This window comes from Cryptomeria japonica, chromosome 3, assembly GCF_030272615.1.
Source record: "Cryptomeria japonica chromosome 3, Sugi_1.0, whole genome shotgun sequence".
In the NCBI taxonomy this organism is placed as follows: Eukaryota; Viridiplantae; Streptophyta; class Pinopsida; order Cupressales; family Cupressaceae; genus Cryptomeria; species Cryptomeria japonica.
Window position 1 is genome coordinate 314,752,689 of NC_081407.1, and position 15,482 is coordinate 314,768,170.

Consider the following 15,482-nt stretch of genomic DNA (forward strand, 5'->3'; position numbering starts at 1 on the left):
TTTTCTCCCATTCCATTTCCCATCCCCTTGGTGTCAAACCCCTCTCATAGGGTAGACATCAAAAAGACAAAAAATTTTATCAACCATATTTCTATTTTCATTTCTTATTTTCTTTCTAATCCAATAGTAGATTTAAAATTTAAAATTTATTCCCAGTACCCCAATAGAACCTAACTAGGATCCCAACAACATAACTAATGTTAGCAATAAATCTGAGAGATATAGACTGAAATTCTTTTCCCAAAGGATTTATGTTATTTTAGTCTTTCTAACCCTTAGTCCTACTCAGGCAACAACATGAGAGTATTCCAACTCCTATCTAGTTGCAAATTATAATGAAGTATTACACATACATATTAGACCCAATTATTAGATGTATTTTATTCATATATCAAGGTATAATACATTCCTTATAATTTCTTATACATACATCTCTTTTGCATTATTTATATCATATATCTTCTCTATCCCTTATCTATATGCTATCTATTCTGATGAATAGATCTATCTACTATACTTATATCTTTGAAAGGGGATGCAACCCTTAGATAGTAACCCTAAAGAACATCCCATCTTCTAAGCTACATCTCTTGGCACCTTGTTCTCGATTTACAACTACACAACTCCAAACCAGTGTTTATACAAATTTTTTTTTATCAATAGTTGCCCTAGGAATGAACCTAGATCAATTATATATATATATACATTAGAATAATAATTACATTCACAAGTTGGCCTAAAACAAGATTACTACATCTACAAGTCAACCACAATAATAAACCTTATATAAAACATGTAATAGGCTTGATCCAAAATCCCATATGTTACTCTAGAAATAGGAACACGCTATGTATTACCTAATAGTCGCTCTACTATCCTAGAGCACATTAACACACTATCTTCGACTGACACATGCTAAACCCTCTAGTGCATTAATCTAGAACATCAACACAATTGACACACTTGCACAATGAACACTCTATCGCTTCTATCTTTAGGTTTGTTGAATCTTAGCATCTAAAACTTTAGAATGTGACACTTCATATGCATTGTTACTTAACTTCTAAACTACAAGCTATAACACTCAATTGCGGCAAAATGTAGAACCAAACACCATGATTGTGCAATAGGGTGTGTTGGCAACAACAATGAAGGAAAACTGAGAGGGGGGGGGGGTGAATTAGTTTTCACCGAATTAACAAACTTAACCACAAATGTAAATTTGATAAACTGCAGTAACAAAAAATATAAGTAGATAGATAGCACAACACACAACACCAAGATTTCGATGTGGAAAACCCGGTTAAGGAAAAAACCACAACGGGAACCTACCCACAATAAGATGATACTCTATAATAGTATGTGTAAATATTACAATGAGAAATGCACCAACATTTAGGCACACTTCCTAAAGCTTACAACTGAAGATACAATAACCCGAAAGGCTACAACCCTCAGGGAAGGCTCACTACCTTACAAGGAAGTCTCATTGACTTACCAAATGTTCGGGCAATAATCCAGAATCAAATGAACTACAATAACAACATCTGCTAATGCCTGATGACAATTCCAGTTAAGCACATATGTCTTTTGTACATCACTTCAATCTTTGTTCAATCTTAATGTCGAAGGATGTATTCGCTTGTTCACATCCTTTACCACTCTCTGATAATGCAGACACAACACCATACCATAATTACATGAATATGACACCTATTTATACAATTCATCAACCTCGACAACAAGGTCGGCTAAACCCTCAACACCTAATTACAAAATTACATCACATGATACAAAGATCGACCACCAGACCGATATAATGATATATGACATAACATGCACTTAAATCAAATTTCCAAACACTCATCACCACCGGTAATCATGCCAAGATCAACCACAACATGCTACACCACCGAGAAAACCGCATAACACGAAGAACAACACCGGATTAGCAAAGTCACCAAAAAATCGCACAACGATCAATGCAGACCATCAAAACAAATAGGACATAATTAGGGAATACAAGAAAGCACGTTAGAATCATCAATAACAGCTATACCAACACCACTTATCAAATCTTCATCGATCAACATCTGAACCTCAAAAACACTCAAACAACAACAACTGAAGGATAACTTGTGGAGCACCAAATCACGAACCATCTACAATGAAGATACACAAGACCATCCTAAACAATCTCCCAAAAACTCAAATCAAGATTTGATCACACCGGAATATACTAGAGGAAATACCGAACTCTGCAAAACACATATCAAAAAAATAAATTGCAAACCAAATCATATGATATGATCAATTAAGCTTTCTGGATCACCAAAACCAATACAAAAAGATATAATGGTACTAGAAATACTCCATACACCAAACCACGATCCCAATAAACCAATTTGCAATCACTAGAGCAATAAATCACAGGAATATGTTGACATCAATGACAACAACATATCCTAGCAACAACAATGTCCAACAGGGTGCACATATTGTACTTGAGCAACAAACCTCTAAAACATATTGAGATACTTCTCGACAACATCATATGTGATAGACAATTAAGAACTATACAAATCAAAGCATGATGATAACATTAAGATAGCTATCTAACATAGCTTGTCATTCTAGAACTCAAATGCTCAATCATGTCATTTAGAAGCAATTAAAATTGCTATGGCTATTGGACACATGAGATCACGTACAATTATATTCAATTCTCACTAATATATTAAATCCTTTAACATTCATTTCTTTGACATCAATAACATAATGTTTAACACAATCTATTTTGCCAATGTTATTAAAAGCATTATTCAAAGCATGTGCACAACATGGAGTCAAAAAAATATGTTTGTAAGCATTCTCAATCATCAAACCAACTAACTTACAAACATACATTGAATCCAGCACAAATTGCACAAAATTAGAAGATCCAACCTCCATCAAAATGACAAACAAGAAATTAGCATCCTTAAGATTCCTAGAACAAGCAATAGCTCTAAAAAAGTATGAACTAGAAGGGCATGCAACAATAATATTAATGAGAGGCCTATGTTAAATATCAATCCACCTGTCCATAACAATAGAACAATGAGTTCATCTCCTCCATCAACATGTTCAATTTGAAATATTATTTGCCAAGTACGAAGGTACGCAATCTATGTTATCCAAGGGACATAAGAGGGTCCAAATGCCAGTGCATCTATCAACATAGGTTCAGATTAAGGTGACCTTGCCTAATGAAATGGAATAGCACATGCATAAAAAAATTGGCTATTGAATCATCATTTGTTCATGTTTTTGCATATTCATTAACCCTACAACTATATTTTTCTCACTTGCAGTTGAAGCGGCCTTCCTCTTTCCTCTATCTCAAATTTCTCCAACTGATACATTAGAAGAGGCATGAAAACTGGTAGATGACATTTTCTTATTGTGAGTTGCACCAATGATTTTGCCCTCACTCACTCCAACCAACTTTTTCATTTCAACCTTGTGTTCTATTGTTATATGCTCACAAAATCTAACACCATATCCACCTTACACAATAGATGGTTTCTAATCCTAGTATAGCTACCATGGTAATCAATGTCGCAAACATCACAAAGCCAATGCAAGTTACCCCCTGCATTTTTATCCTTGTTAGTGGTCAAATTCATGGCAAACTGAAACAATGGTTTGTCGGGGTTGATAGGGATTTTTGCAAATTTTTGAAGAGATGGTGAAGGGAATGCAAAATGGTCTTGTAGAATATCATATGAGTTTGGATCTTTAGAAGTAGAAGAAGGGTGTACTAATATTTTGTTCACTTCATTTTCACTTTCACTACCCTCATGACTAGCACTATTGTTGTTGCTAATTTTGTGGTATTTTTTTATGGTTGAAAGTTTGAAACCAAATCAAAGAAAATATTTTTCAATTTACAAACTTGCTAACAAGCTAAAACTTTAGAAAACTAAACAAATGACATACTTTTTTTCTAGCTTCAAATTTGTAGCTAATAAGTTGTTTCACATTTGAAGGAAAAAGTAGAATGTGACAAAACTAGTCTAATCTCTCCTCTAAGTTAGTCAAATCTCTTTGATAAGAGCCTTGAAGCAGTTAAACCCTCACAATAATGAGCATAGTCTTGAGTGCACACACCAAACATGAAACACCAAGCATAACAAATAAAAATGAAATAAGGAATAACCTATATGTTTATGTATAGTTGTTGGGGTAATTATAGGGTTTGAGAGTGATGAGAGAGGGCTTGTGGGACCCCATGCCACTTTAGAGTCAAAGAAAAATTTAAAAAGGTTTATTTATTTTATTTTCTTAGTAACAAAACACTCACAGGCTATGGGGGATACTTGGTCGTCCCTAAGATGACCATGTGTCCCCTCACAATTCCTAATCATTTTTAACATTTCTTGTAGTTTTTGAATGAGGGGGGTGTCCTGAAATGTCTCACCATCCCCAAAATAACATAGGGGATAGGGATGCATGCTCTAAGGTTGGGGATGCATCCACATGGAGGTTTTCTTATGATTGAATGTTTTGCAGTTGATGTCGCCTCATAGGTGCAAACCTAGTAAATTATGACTTCCCTTTTGTTGGTTGCTACACGGATGATGGTTGTATGGTGGATGGTGTACAACCTAATTAGAGGTGTTGTGAATCAACTGATTATACAAAGAGGTTGTGGGTTGTCTATGACAGTGTGCTAAGATAAATGAGAACACTCATAGGTGTATGGATTTATTTCCTAAATGATATAGTGGATGGTGCAAATCTATATCCACATCTAATTTTTGTGTCTTTTTTAGTCTCCATTTAAGTTGTTAGCAATTCAGAAGAAAAGAAACAAGTTCTTTGCTAAATTATAGAAATTCCTCTTGGCCAAAACATAAAGGAAACACTTGAGTCACTTCATTTAATTTTTAATTGCTAAGAAAAATATAGCTACCACTGATAATGGTATTCATTCCATTTGTAATTGCTAGAAAATTGTAGCTGCCAATTGTAATGGTAATCGCTTCATAACAATCATTAAGACGTAAAATTATACCACTCAAGATTTTTATTGACATATATTTTTTCCACCATTATGTCGTTGTAGAACGTCTCTCAGCAAAATAAAATAAAATAAACAATAATCCTCTTACAAAAAAAACTAAATCTATTCTCTACAACCATTTTTACATGAAAATGAAACTTTACACCCTACACTTCCATTTCCACAAGAAAGATAGAAAGTAAAATCTTATTAAAGTCCTACTTATGAAAATAAAAAGAAAAAATATTTTTTACATTAACAATTTTTGTTAAATATAGAAAGGAAAAAATGAAAAATTATCTTTTGATTCCCATTGACCTACCACATATTTATTTTTACCCAAAGAAAAATTAAGAAATTTATCCTTTACATTGGCTGTGGAACTGGCTCCAAAAAGTCACGATTTCTGCATAACACAAAGGTTAGTCGAAAATTATAGATCTTGGTCATGCTTGGCAGAACTAACTACGTCTTTCATTTTTTGGAAAAGTTTATAACACGAAGGTTAGTGAGCCGTTTTGGAGCTAGATTAGTCGTGTCCCTTTACATTAACATTTTTTATTTAAAAAACAAAAACCTTTAAATCCCATTTCTAATAGGACATTATACCGAGAAGTCACAAATAACTATTTGATGAATGAATTATTATATTTAATCAAAATTATAATGAAATTATTTTTTACATAGTTTTAAAAATAAAATACATTTGGTATTAGAAATAAAACAAAATAAAACAAGAACTTAACTTGCAATACAATTTTTTAGTTCTCCATTTTGAATTCTATGAATTGAGAAGGTGAAATTGAATGGTTCTTAATGAGCATAAACGATCAAGTCTTGCTAAGTGCAAGGCTTTGACATCATAAGGGATGAGGCTAGGATCGTGCCTCAGACGAATTTGGCCGAATGAATACTCCTCACTATTTGACTCTTAGCCAATGAAATTTCAGCCTAAGACTTATGACTCATGCTCCCATATCAGATAACTAATATGACTTTGTAAATGAAAACATCCTCATTAAAAATAATTTGAAAAAAAACCTCTAAATTGTACGTTGAATAAAAATAAAAACAAAAACCACTTCTAAAAAGAACATGGATCACGGTTTATTTTAAGGATACACGAGGAGTATCAGTCGAGCCCGTTTAAATACCACATCAGAATGGCGGGAAATTACTCTGTTGCAAAAATCTTCTTTCTAACATTCTCTGCTTTATCAAAGATTTTAAGATAGCTGGACTGTTATACACAGAAAAAACAAGTCTTTTCCATACATTTGATGGACGAGGCCTCACCAAATCAACATGAATATCCCTCTGCGTCTGTTTTTTAGACACATAGGGACCATGCAGCTAAAATGGATGCCAAATCTAGCAGATAAAATCATAGAAAACCCTAACACTCTCAGTGTTGTCGATAACACTATAATAAAAATGTGCACAGAAGGGCAACTTAAAGAAGCCCTTGTTACTTTACAAAACACAGTCCATCCACTACACTACGAAACGTACGCTTCGTTACTTCAAGCTTGTGCGCTTGCCAAAGCCCTTGAAGTAGGCAGGAAACTCCATTCTTCTATTATTATTAACGGACTTGAATACCATGAATTTGTGGTGACTAAACTAGCTGGCATGTATTGTCGGTGTCAAAGATTGACTGATGCACGCCAAGTGTTTGACAAAATGCCTCAGCGAAGAAAGCCTATATTATGGAATGTCATAATTAGAGGATATGCTCGAAGGGGTTTTTATGAAGAAGCCCTGGAGCTTTATAATCAGATGCAAGATGAAGGGATTAGTCCTGATACATTTACATTCGCCTGCGCTCTCATGGCGTGCGCTAGCCTTTCAGACTTGAGGAAGGGAAAAGACATCCACAATTGTATAATTAGGAGACAGTTGGAATCAGATATCTATGTGCAGAATGCCCTGGTGGCTATGCATGCGAAATGTGGGAGTTTGGAAAAGGCACTCGAATTGTTCGACAAGATGTATCAAAGAGATATCGTTTCCTGGAATTCTGTCATTTCAGGTCAGGTTTCTTTTAGCTTTCTTTCTGAATATGTACAAACTTGTCAAAATTAATCAATTAGTTAACTTTACAAAACCAAAGTAGTAATATTTTTTTATATAAACTAGACTGTGTAATTAGTTTGCTTATAATTTTCTAATCTCCGGCGTAAACTGACCGGCAAGGTTTGATTCTTTAAAAAAAAATTAAAATTAAAATCTTCTTTTTGATTACCTTGGGGTTGGGATGATTTGATTTAAAATGAGCTTGGTCAAAGTATCAACAGTTAAACAGGTACAATTTTTGGTAAACTCGTCTGAAATGCTCGGTAAAACCTATTGAAATGTGCCAATTAGCTTATGATTTACCATTCTATTTGACTTGTTTGTAGTTTACAATTATCATTGGATTCACAATCATTATGATCTTCCCACCATTCAAACATATCGTTCACTTCCCAAGGGGTGGAAATGTCAACCTTGGGGTTGGTCAACATTTTGTAATCTTTTTCTTTGCTTCATTTACACCAAGCATACCTGCAAAAGAAAATAGATATAAGGTAGTAACCGTTTATATACGTAGTTCTGTTTTTTGAGTTGTGGAAATGAAGACACCTGAGTCATTTTGATTATCATAAAAAAGATGTTGGATATTAATTGAGCTGAGAAATTGGGGAAATTTGCTTCTGAGATTGTTAAGGATAGGTTAGATGAGAAGAACGTGGTTTCATCCTTACCTACGTTAGTATTCCAAATTTTACACATTTGATCGTTCCCAATTTTACAAATATTAGCCATGACATATTTTTTGATTCCATGCATTATATTTGGCATGAAATAACAATAACATATTTTTACCCCTCTTTTAATCGATATTGCAGCATTTTCCTGTTTTAAACCTGAGTACTTAATTTCATTTACACTTTTAGTTTGCTGTGCAAATGAATGCTACTATGGTGTAGGTCATGGGTGTTAGTCCTAATATGAGCATTACTATTTTCATTTTTTCAAGCTCACAACGTGGGGAAGATAGTTTTGATAGGTCACACTATTCCCTTGTTCCTTTGAGAGGCTCTCATAAGACGTGTTATCGAAGATGTGACCTTCAAAAATTATCTTTCTTTATCCACAATATAATGTTAAGCACAAAATTAAAATATCTAATTCAATTACAGCCCTGCTCTATGAATTAGTAAACTGAAGAAAAGATATCAAACCTTTCTAACATAATTGATGATAATACTTGATTTCCATTGTAACAATCATCTAAACAAATGCACTGTTTGATGGGTATTACTAGTAGAGGATAAAACGGAATTCCCTTTAACTTGTCTACCATACAATATCATTTTCGAGCGTAACTGAAGCTAGTATGCAATGGCATCAGTATTAAATGAGCTAGTATATGAAGCTATTGAACAATGGAGTCCACAAAGGTTAAGGATTCTTCTTTAAAATTAGACATCCATGGACACAATCTGTTGAATCTATGCAGTTCATCAAGCTTACAAAATCAATTTTAAAATTAGACAACCATAGAAACAATCTTCTAAAGCAAACATACTTTGATTGGTATTCCAAATTCAAACTTATCTCGTAAAAAATGTGCATACTTTACTATATTGGCTGGTATTTACAAGCATCAAGGGTAGATTCAACACTTATCCTTGGGCATTTTATTATAATAATGTATTTTTCGTTTGTTAAGTGGAAAGGTTCATGGATTGTTTTGATATGTGCTTTAGATCAAAAGCAACTCATTAAATGCACATAAATTTATTACTTCGTAACTGTTAAAAATTATTGATCTCTTGAAAATATTAATTTTGCAGGTTATGCGCAGTATGGGAGACCAGAGGAGGCGATGAAATTCTTTAACCGAATGCATATAGCAGGCATGAAGCCAGAGATAATCACCATTGTTAGTGTTCTCCCAGCTTGTGCCAACATGGAGGCTCTGTATAGTGGGAAAGAGATACATGGTTATGTAATTAAAAGTGGCTATGAGGCTGATGATTCTGTTGGAAATTCCCTTTTATCTATGTATGCCAAATGTGGATGTTTGGAAGATGCACAAGAAATATTTGAAACAGTATCACTGACAGAAGTTGTTTCATGGAACACCATGATCACAGGTAATACAAGATTCCTCAAGATAGCCAACAATATTATATGCGATAAAATCAATCAGAAATGAAAATAAAAATACGTGGTGAAATATTTTAACAGATAGATTCTATCCATAATTTCCCCTTCATTAAAGACCAAGTAACACCACTTCTGTATGCCTAAACTAGGCATATGTTTACTTTTTAAATAACATTTTTCAGTTTGGATCATTCTAAAATGAGTTTTATATAAATTAACACAGTATTAAATGCATGTTTTGTCCTCTAAATATATCTTATTTTCCTAAAAGAAGCAGATACTAAACTTACACTAATCTAATTTAGAATGCCATCATAAATCTGATTTAATATGCTACTGCATCAACAGGTTATGGCCACAATGGTCACTATGACTTGGCTTTGAAGCTGTTTGACCAAATGGTGTTTGCAGGCTTGAAGCCTAATGTAATAACATGGTCTGCAATCATTGGGGTATCTGCACAAAATGGGTACCCTGAGAAAGCTTTGGAGTTTTACAGTAAAATGCGAATGGAAGGAGTGGAACCTGATTGTGTTACTCTTGTGAGTGTTCTGGGAGCATGTTCTCAGTTAGAATCTCTTGACAAGGGGAAAGAAATCCACGGTTATGTCAGAGCAAATGGATTTGATTCAGAGATCATGGTAGGAAATGCCCTAATATCTATGTATGGGAAATGTGCAGATATAGAGTGTTCACGTGTAGTATTTGACAAAATGTATAAGCGAGATGCAATTTCATGGAATGCGATGATAGCAGCCTATGTACAGAGGGGACATGGTAATGATGCTTTGGAACTTTTTCGAGAAATGTTTCTAGAAAGCATCAACCCAAACTCAATGACCATCACTTGTGTTCTATCTGCATGTGCTAGGCTGGCTGCTTTAAAACATGGAAAGGAGGTCCATAAATACATTGTCAGATGTGGACTTGAATCGCATATTTTCGTAGGAAGTGCACTTATAGACATGTATGCGAAATGTGGTAACCTAGAGGTTGCTCGTCATCTGTTTGACAGAATGTCTAAGAAAAATACTGTGTCATGGAATGCTATGATTGCTGGGTATGCAATGCATGGTTGTGGTGAGGAAGCTCTTTCTCTCTTTCAACAAATGCAAAGTGAAGATGTCAAGCCAGACAATATTACCTTCATTGCTCTTCTATCTGCATGTAGTCATGCAGGCTTAATACAGGAAGGTTGGCATTACTTCAATTTTATGAGGGAAGAGCATCACATAACACCTACATTAGGTCACTATGCTTGCATGGTTGACCTTCTTGGACGTGCAGGAAGACTGTATGATGCTAAAGAGTTCATTGATAAAATGCCATTGGAACCCAATGCAGATGTTCTTGGGGCCTTGCTCGGTGCCTGCAGGATCCATTCTAATATAGAGTTAGGGAAAACTGTGGCAGATCAGCTTTTCCATTTGCAGCCTGAAAATCCTGGATTTCATGTCTTGCTGTCAAACATATACGCTGCAGATGGCAGGTGGAATGATGTAGAAAAGGTGAGAACAATGATGAAAGACAGAGGTCTGAAACGGAGGCCTGGATGTAGCTGGATTGAATTAAAGAATAAGGTTCATGTGTTCAGTGTGGGAGACAAATCACATCCACAATTAGAAGAAATAAATGCAATGTTGGATAATTTGGCAGGACGGATGAAGAAGGAAGGTTATGTGCCTGACAAGAACTTTGCCCTACATGATGTAGAGGATGAGGAAAAGGAACATATTCTCTGCCACCATAGTGAGAAGCTGGCCATTGCATTTGGGCTTATCAATACATCCCCTGGCACACCTATACGAATCATAAAAAATTTGCGGGTGTGTGGTGACTGCCACAGTGCAACAAAATTCATTTCCAAGATTGTTGAGCGGCAAATTGTTGTCAGGGATGCGAATCGGTTCCATCATTTCAAGGATGGCACATGTTCCTGTGGGGATTATTGGTGATGGTTTTTGAGAACAGTAGATACTGTTTCATGTGAAAAATTATGCATATAGAAATTATATGCCTTACTTCTGTATACAGAATATTCTTTATTTGATCCTGGTGCACTCTTATGATTTGTGCATCAAGCCTTGGGGATTAAGAAGCGTGAAGATTCCTTATTGCAGACATCCATCTTGGGAAATAGTTATGTGGAATTGATTAGAATTGAGAAAATGTAGAGATACCTTTTTATCTAGCCCTGGATGCCAGCAACTCAAAATTGTGCCCAAAAATTCTTGCTCTTGGAAGTCCAGGGGTGATAAATTGCCTATGTTGGGTAGAGTAGCAGGAAGCCCAATCGCTCATGCTCTTGGAAGTTCATATCATAATCTGGAGAAAGATAAGACATTTTTGGAGCTTAAAATTAGTTGCTTTCTACTTATTTATCTCTAATTCTTGCTGGGTTTATACGCTAAGGGAAGGTAATATTGAAGTTATACAGTACTAGAAATAACAATTATCTGCAAGCAAGGTTCAATTATGTCTTACCAGATTATTCATAAATATCTATGCAAGGAGAACTTTGCTGCTATTTGTTTGATCAGGAGCACGAATCTGGCAAGTGATCTTCATTTATGCCCATCTATGGTCTAGTTTGGTTTAGTTCAGAATGTTGCAGGCCATGGTTTGAATGGGTTTCTTAGTCTGTTGTTTGAGGATGTTGCACATTCTGAGCTTTAATGAATGGAACCGACTATTTTATTTTCAGCTTCTCTCTTCAACATGGAAGTAGGTCCTAGTGAATTTGTCCTGAGGGTGTCGTGGATTTCAATTTGTATACAAAGATGAAAATCTTGTTTGATTCAGAGTTACTAAAACTTGATGGCTAGTGTGCTGTGGAAAATTTATTGTACCCCCAAAGAGGAGGAATTTGCTGGTTTCCATCTGTGGCATCTATAGTCCTGACATGGAACTATCGAAGTTAACATCATGGGTAAGTCAATGATGAAGAGGTATTTCCGGGTTTCGCCCGGCATTTGCTGTAAGAGGCTTTTACTGTCGCAAGGTAATTGCATCTTTCTCTTTTTTGTTTATCTGACAAAGTCCATTAAGGCTCATTCCAACAAGGTGCTCTTTCTCTCTGTCATTTCACTTCATCTGACATTCTTATCACGTTTTAATGTGCTTTGTTAGGATTTGCTGTATTGAGGTACTACATTGAGTTTCTTAAAGTGTAACAGCGCTCTGTCAAAATCCTTTGACAACCATCAAACCAAAAGTTCCACGACATGGAGTGCAAGAATCCTGATGTAAGAGGGATGGAAAATCATGAGGACTATTTGGAGATAAAATAGCAATCAATGTCCCAACATGCCTTTGCTAGAGCTTCATATGGAAAATCACCAGGCAATACAGGCAAAGTCTTTCTAAAAAATATGATGTCATTTCAAATCATGAAGATGAGCAGATCGCCATAACCTTCTATGAATGCCTCTTTCAATGCATGTGTGATTTCAATTTACACCATGCAATTTGTATGATCATGTTATACAAGTCTTTGATGTCTATCTGTTTTTGAATATGCCTACTTCTAACTTGGATTTCTATCTGTTTTGTTTGCCTTTGCTGTCAAGTACCATATGCAATTATTGGCTCAGAGACAATAGAAGCTGCAGGCTTGGGAACATAGTAGTATAAAAAATTTCTTCTGTCATAGGGGAACTATGGCCAACAAATAAACGATGCTACGATAACTAGATCAAATATCTGGTAACATTCTTCTGATATTAAATCATCATGGTCTATGGAGATTAACGGTGTCTATATATGGTTAATTTAGGTGACCAGTTTTGTTTCGATGGAGGCTATTGGAATTGGAGGTTCTGATTCAAAGGAATATGTTGTAACCTAAGTTAATAATCCATGGCTTCCAATTGATATAAAGGGACACTTTGCAGGTTACTGCAAGCAAGATACCAGTTTAAAAATGAGATTTTCCTTAAAGGATATCCACAAGGGATTCTTTCCATTTGCCTTCTTTATTGTATGAATTATATACATCTTTTGAAAGGTGATGTATGGTGCATTGATCCCCTGATTTTCCAAGAATATAAAAATACAATTGAACCCTTATCATTTCAAGAGATTAATTGTAAATGGAAAAAGATCTAGTAGCTTAGTGGTAGGTCAAATATTTGGAGACGTTAGTCCATGGAGACCAATGTAGGCACTCCATTCTTCATTCTAGTGACCAGGTTTGTTTCTTGGAGTTATTGAACTTGGGGGATTTGATGCAAAAGCACCCATTATTCAAAGACTTAATGAGGGTACAAATTCTTTGTATGCATTGCTAATGGCATTAAAAGTGTTATCATATGAGGGTGTCCTTTTGGGATGGACTATGTGATAGGTAGAATGTATTTTAAAATACATTTCCATGTTTTTTTTAATATAGAAGCATCCTTTAATCGCATACATCCAACTAAAAATATTAAAAACACAAAGACATATGTCTTAAATTATTTTAGTTATAAGAATTAATTAAAATACATTTTGTATTATGAGTTATTTTAAAATGTATTTCTATATTGTTTTTTAATCTAGAAGTATCTTTTAATCTCATACGTCTATCTAAACAGGAAATATGTCTTAAACTATTTTAGTTACTAAGTGATATTTTAAAATACATTTCTACATTCTCTTTTAATATAGAAATATCCCTTAATGTCATACATCTATCTAAAAATGACCTAAACAGGAAATAGATAAACTAAGCATTGCAATATATTAAAAAATATATTTTATTAAAAAATATATTTAATTAAGGTTATGATAATTATGATATTTTTAGGAAAAATGAAGAGTAAAAACACTTAAAATCAAATATTCAAGACATCTACATAAAATTAACTATACTAATTGATTAAAAGGGTCTTCTTTTTAAATGCAAAAGATCCTTTTCTAATAGTCACCTTGCTTTTGATAGCCTCCATCCAAGCCAAAGGTCACCAAGTTCAACTATTTGGTGGGATGTTTATTTTGAGCACTTGATTATTAGAGGTATTTTTGACTCTCGGGATGGTGGGTCTCCTTTGGCTTCCCTAGATCTAGATGGGTTGCTTTTGGGAGTGGTTCCTTTTGTGTTAAATGCTTGTTTGTGATGGAATGCCTTCACCTAATCCTCTTATGATCGATGTTATTTCTTCTAAGCTTATGTCTCTCAAGGGGTGTGCTGGTGGAACCATTGTTCCTTGCATGCATTTGTATTTTGCACAACTTATGTCTTCTTCGATGAGATGTTCTTATTCACTACATGTGGTGGAGTAGGTCAAAAGCGATGATAGAGGATTCCCCTCTCTTGTCTCCCTGATTTGAGGATCTAGAAAATGTTGTCCTAGACTATTCTCCAAAGGAGGAAAATAGATCTTCCTAAACTTGTACCAAATTCTTATGTATATGTTTTGGGTGTGCAGTTTATTAGGTGGGAGCTAATGTTGTGTAGGGCGTTGTTCCTTCGTTTTGGTGGTGATTGCCTTTGAGTGGCTATTATAGTAGGGTTAGTATTATTGGGAGGCAACTTAAATGTAATTATATTGTTATCTGATTTTTGTGTTGACTATTTTCTACTATATAAAAATTCAAACCCATTTAAAACTTATTTTACATATGATAAAAAACACAAAATTAACTATAAAAAATATCAACATAAAGCTAAACTCCAAAAAGTACCAATAGTTTTTTCTATCTGTCACGCATATAAATTAAATTAAATTACTAGATCTTAAAACAAACACATACAAACATTTTATTACCTATTTTGACAAAATAATATTTAACAATACAAAATTACCTTGGGTCAAGAGGTAAAAAGTAAAGGCGACTTTCAAGATCGCACTAAACTGCACCAGCCGGGAATCGAACCCGGGTCTGTACCGTGGCAGGGTACTATTCTACCACTAGACCACTGGTGCTTTTGAAATTTGTTTTGTATTAGTTTATTTTAAACTATCAAGCCATGCTCTCCCAAGCTATTTACGGTCGATCTGAAATCTTGCCTGCTGTGTTAATTGGTGGCCTGGATTTTCATATCAAATCACAAATTAGACATTTCTTATTTTCTCTCCCTTTCCAAGTTATTTTATGCTTCGATGAAAGTCCATACCTTGTTCCAAATCTCCCATTGTGGCAGAGGGATGCTGGATGCAGGCAAAAATGGTGGAGTTCGGCTTTACAAATGCCAGTCGCATTTGCTTGAATGTTTCGAAAGCGCGAGGCTCGGGTTTGCAATCTCTCCTCCCCTCCGTCAGTTCTATCCCTTCGTTTATAGTATAGTATAGTTGTT

The 15,482-nt window shown here is 34.8% G+C and overlaps 1 protein-coding gene and 1 non-coding gene across 4 annotated transcripts; one reads left to right on the forward strand and one right to left on the reverse strand.

The window, feature by feature from the left end:
* Window positions 1-6,176: 6,176 nt before the first annotated feature.
* Window positions 6,177-13,207, forward strand: LOC131027636 (pentatricopeptide repeat-containing protein At3g12770). Of its 3 annotated transcripts, none has more exons than XR_009102513.2 (4): window positions 6,177-7,079; window positions 8,890-9,192; window positions 9,617-12,206; window positions 12,335-13,206. XR_009102513.2 is itself a non-coding variant. In XM_057957701.2 (3 exons), exons 1-3 carry the CDS (start codon window positions 6,353-6,355, stop codon window positions 11,158-11,160), a joined length of 2,637 nt encoding a protein of 878 aa, XP_057813684.2. In that variant the 5' UTR covers window positions 6,177-6,352; the 3' UTR covers window positions 11,161-13,207. The 3 variants fall into 3 exon arrangements, 1 of the variants encoding a protein (XP_057813684.2); XR_009102512.2 differs by having other exon boundaries at window positions 9,554-12,206; window positions 12,335-13,205; XM_057957701.2 differs by having other exon boundaries at window positions 9,554-13,207.
* Window positions 13,208-15,040: 1,833 nt separating this feature from the next.
* TRNAG-GCC (transfer RNA glycine (anticodon GCC)) lies at window positions 15,041-15,111 on the reverse strand. Its single transcript has one exon. It is a non-coding gene; the product is annotated as a tRNA-Gly (tRNA).
* Window positions 15,112-15,482: the final 371 nt, after the last annotated feature.